Source organism: Centruroides sculpturatus, unplaced genomic scaffold, assembly GCF_000671375.1.
Source record: "Centruroides sculpturatus isolate CEXI.00-Female unplaced genomic scaffold, Cexi_2.0 scaffold383, whole genome shotgun sequence".
In the NCBI taxonomy this organism is placed as follows: domain Eukaryota; kingdom Metazoa; phylum Arthropoda; class Arachnida; order Scorpiones; family Buthidae; genus Centruroides; species Centruroides sculpturatus.
In genome coordinates this window covers 151,101-155,127 of record NW_019384849.1, presented here as the reverse complement: position 1 = coordinate 155,127, position 4,027 = coordinate 151,101, and the positions used below count along the sequence as shown (strand labels likewise).

The 4,027-nt window shown below is 39.0% G+C and overlaps 1 protein-coding gene across 1 annotated transcript in view; it reads left to right on the top strand.

The window, feature by feature from the left end:
- The window catches only part of LOC111630442 (lysine-specific demethylase 7B-like), a 65,171-nt gene that overhangs the window by 23,344 nt on the left and 37,800 nt on the right, over positions 1-4,027 (top strand). Inside the window, exon 2 of the mRNA XM_023374547.1 lies at positions 322-407. Coding sequence (XP_023230315.1) covers positions 322-407 — 86 coding nt within the window. The remainder of the gene's footprint in view (positions 1-321; positions 408-4,027) is intronic.

The following is a 4,027-nucleotide window of genomic DNA, read 5'->3' as shown; positions in this document are numbered from 1 at the left end:
CTGTCTATAATGAAAATTAATTAACTAAGGATTTTTTTGCCCTGCCAGGGTGTGGCCGAGTTATCCGGAGTGCCGGGTTATCGAGAGCCGAGTTTTCGAGGTTCTACTGTAATACCTATTACCATTAGAATTTTCTCGCTTTTTTTCGCTCAATTATCTTCCATGTGAATTTTGTAAGAACTTAAGTCACAATAATACAATAATTATGGGAGAGAGAGAGAGAGTAAATAATATGCATTTTAATTTGCACATTGCTTATAAAGTACTATACATTCAATTACATGATGTAATAAATAATATATATGTATAATTATTTTACAGTTGTGTTGATATAAAAGAACATGAATCATTAGACATTGAAAAATATCACTGTCCTCAGTGCCAAAAATTGCATGGACTTCCAATACGTAAGTTTTATTTGTTAAATTTGTTATATGTTACATTTGTTTTATTAAGTAAACTCATTTCTGACTTTATTTATATTAAATATCTGTGTGTTTGTAATAAATAATAAATATCTGTTTAAATTTTTAAACAATTGTTTATTATTTATGCGGGGAGGTATGTAACACTCTGGATGCTGGGAGCAAGTACATCTGTTCATAGTGCTGTGCTTTACACTTTGTTGTAATGTTTTGGCTGATATTTTCAGCACTTACTATAAAGGTGTGTTTCTTATGATGATTAAATAAATTGTCAACTTCTGTTTATTGTGCAGATGTATTGTTAGTTACACTACCTAACCTTCCATTGATATTTGTTTTCAGACTTTTAATATTAAATCATATAACCATATGGGTCATTTGCCACACTGACTTGATCATCTTTGCATCTATTGTTCTTCTTGGTTTTCAGCTAACTTAAACTTTTAGTCTGACATTATATATGTATGAATGTATGCATATATGTAAACAAGTCCATATTTTAATAATCAGATGTATAACTGCTGGATTTTTCAAAAACTGAATTACTTGGATATATGTTTAACTAATAAAACTAAGTTTAGCTCAGAAATTCAGTGTTTAAATATTTGATTCGAATATAAACTAAAATTAAATTCAAATTCATGATTGCTGCATCCGCTATGACGTGGAAACTTTTAAGTTCGGGAATATGGAACACGTGATGTCGTTCTATCGTTCGATGTTTTGAAAAATTCTTTTGAAACGAATGGTCGATTTGACGATTTTACCTGAAGAAGGACCCAGGAGGGGTCCGAAAATGTTAGGATTGTTAAATGTTTTCACATCGGTTAAAGGTTTCGGAGGTACATAATATTTAATACTAATTTATTATTGTAGGTATAAAAGTGCAAACTAAATGTTTAAATCAACTTTATTTACATTATTATATCTAAGTTTACAACGATGTACAATAATTAAAAATTTCAAAAGTTACCTTTTATAAGAAATTTTTATTTTTTTCAAGTTTCGATAATGGCGGCACTTCTGGTTTTGAAAATAATCTCGAATCAAAAGGCAACAAAAGATTAAATTAATGTATATCAATTAAAAAAGAAACAATAACAATATTCACTTTAAAAAAGTCAGTTATTTTAGATTGTAGATGTTTTTCACCTAAAAATTGTTTATCAATGTCATTTTCTAAATCGTTGACTTTGTTCATTATTTCTGACGAAGTTTTCTGAGACCTGTAAAACGTTTTCAATAATCTTATTGCATTACGTGCTTCCCTGGTTGATGGCACTGCAGTTTCTCTGTCTGATGTTTCATCTTCATCATAATCATCCACATTTGTTTCGTCTGAAGATTTAATTTGCTGAACAATATCTGCATCTGTATAAAATTCAGATGTTATTAAATTTTCATCTACACTCTCATATCCAGTAGCAGCAGATGACAAAAATTTGCCATTTTCTGAACCACGAAGTGTTTTAATTAATTTATCTGAAAAATGACATTTAAGGCTTCTTATAATTCCTTGATCCATTGGCTGAAGTACACTAGTACAATTCAGAGGAAGGAATACAAGTGATGATGATCTGATGGTAATTTTCTATATCACTTTTAGACCCTTTATTTTTGTATATTAGTATGATCATATTATAATTTAATTTATTTAGGAAGGTTCCTGTTTCAAAGGATTTTGTTTATCAGAAAAGATAGCTATTGCTATTGCTTTAATTATGTCCATATTTAAGTTATTTATGTCTGGAGTATGGATTTTAAGTTCATTATTATATAATAGACTTAATTTGTGGTTGTAACCTCCAGTACATCGTTACATCATTAGTGAAAGGGGGTGAAGCCCGTGCTACTCGGCGGTATTGCATGGGAGGAAGGACAAAGGGAAAGGGTGAGGAGAGAGTAGAAGGTAAGGGGAAGTGTAAAGTAGATAGGAAAGTTGGTGAAGGGAGTCATGAGCGCCTGGCGCCGCAATTATTTGAAATAAAATAGAAATACAGAAGACGTAAATACATAAGATTACAGATTGTACATAGTTGATGAATATGCCGAAAAGGCCGCTGGCACTGGTAGAGAACGAGCCTAGCGCCGAGAGTCGGTTACTGTGGAAGATGTTTACCCGCTGGAAAATTGGTGGGTTGTCCACAACCCCTGCAACTGGGGGATGCTCCCCGCAAAGTCCTTAAAGTCCGCAAAGAGTCTTTTATTCTCAATAAAGTCTTGAAGATGGCAGGGCCAGTTGAGACCCTCGCTGAGGGCCATGTCCCTGAGAGGTTTCCTGTGGGCTGCTAGGTCGCGGCAGACGAAGATAAGATGGAAGGGATCATCACCTCCCCCATCCCACAGCCACAGAGCCCGTCGCCCTTACCCAGGAACCTCCGCAGGTAAGAGCCAAAGTTCCCATGGTCCAACAGCAGCTGGGTGAGGAAGTGATCCATGGAAAAATGCCGGTTCTTTATCCTGTTCTCGATGATGGGGATGAAGCTATGGGTCACTCTCCCAGTTTTGCTGGTGTCCCATTCCTTCTGCCATAGTCTGATGAGGGCCTTGTGGATGGCCGACCAGATGTGAGAGACGGGAATTGCCGCATAACTGTGGCTGCTGGCAATCTAGTTAGCCTTCCTGGCGACCAGGTCGGCCCGGTCATTTTCCGGCACCCCTGAGTGCCCCCGTACCCAGAAGAAATTCAGGGCCGAGCACCTGTTAATGTCACTGATTAGTTGCAGGCTTTCTTTCATGATGGGCAATTTTCTGTTTTCTTTCCTAAGTTGATGTAGCACAGTCCGACTGTCACTAATAATGTTGAAAGCCTCCTTCTTGAACTTGTCCGTATTATCCTTGATAAACCGAAGGGCGCGGAGGATCGCAAATGACTCCGCCTGCGCAATGGAGCAGTGAGGCTTTAAGCTATAAGCCGCCTGCCAGTGCAGCACCCTTTGGGGGTCCGTCAGGACCACCGAAGCCCCCACCTCAGTGTTGGTCTTTGAGCCGTCGGTATAAAAGTTAATCCCGTGTTTCGGGGTGACGGGTTCAATATAAAAGTTGCTCTCAATGGAGCAGGCAGGGTGGGGGTCCTTTGGACTATTGTTCCGGTCAATCCTGTTCGTGATAATCTCCTCCATGATGTGTTCGATAGAGTCAGGTAACTTCAATTTTGTGAAGATGTTCTGCACCTGGGTGGGCATGGTCCCGCCACTTTCCAGTAGCAGGAGAGACTTCTTGATAAACTTTCCTAGGGCCACAAGGTGGACCGGCAGGAGCCCTGCAATGGCCAGTAAGGCATCGGTGGAGGTGGTCCGATACGCCTTTGTAATAGCAATCAGGGCAGCCCTTTGGGCAGAGAGAAGTTTCCGCCTATGGTGCACTTTGAGGGTGGTGTACCCCCATTCCTCGGCCCCATACGTGAGAATGGGTTCGACCACTGCTTTGTATATAAGGGTACAGTTCCTGGGGCTTAACCCCCAGGTGTTCCGAGCGATGCTGCGAAGGGAGTTATTAGCTTTGATGGCTTTATTGTACACCTGGTGAATATGATCGGTCCAGGTAAGCTTGGGGTCCAAAGTGAGCCCCAAGTACTGAAGCTTATCCTCGCACTTAATCCT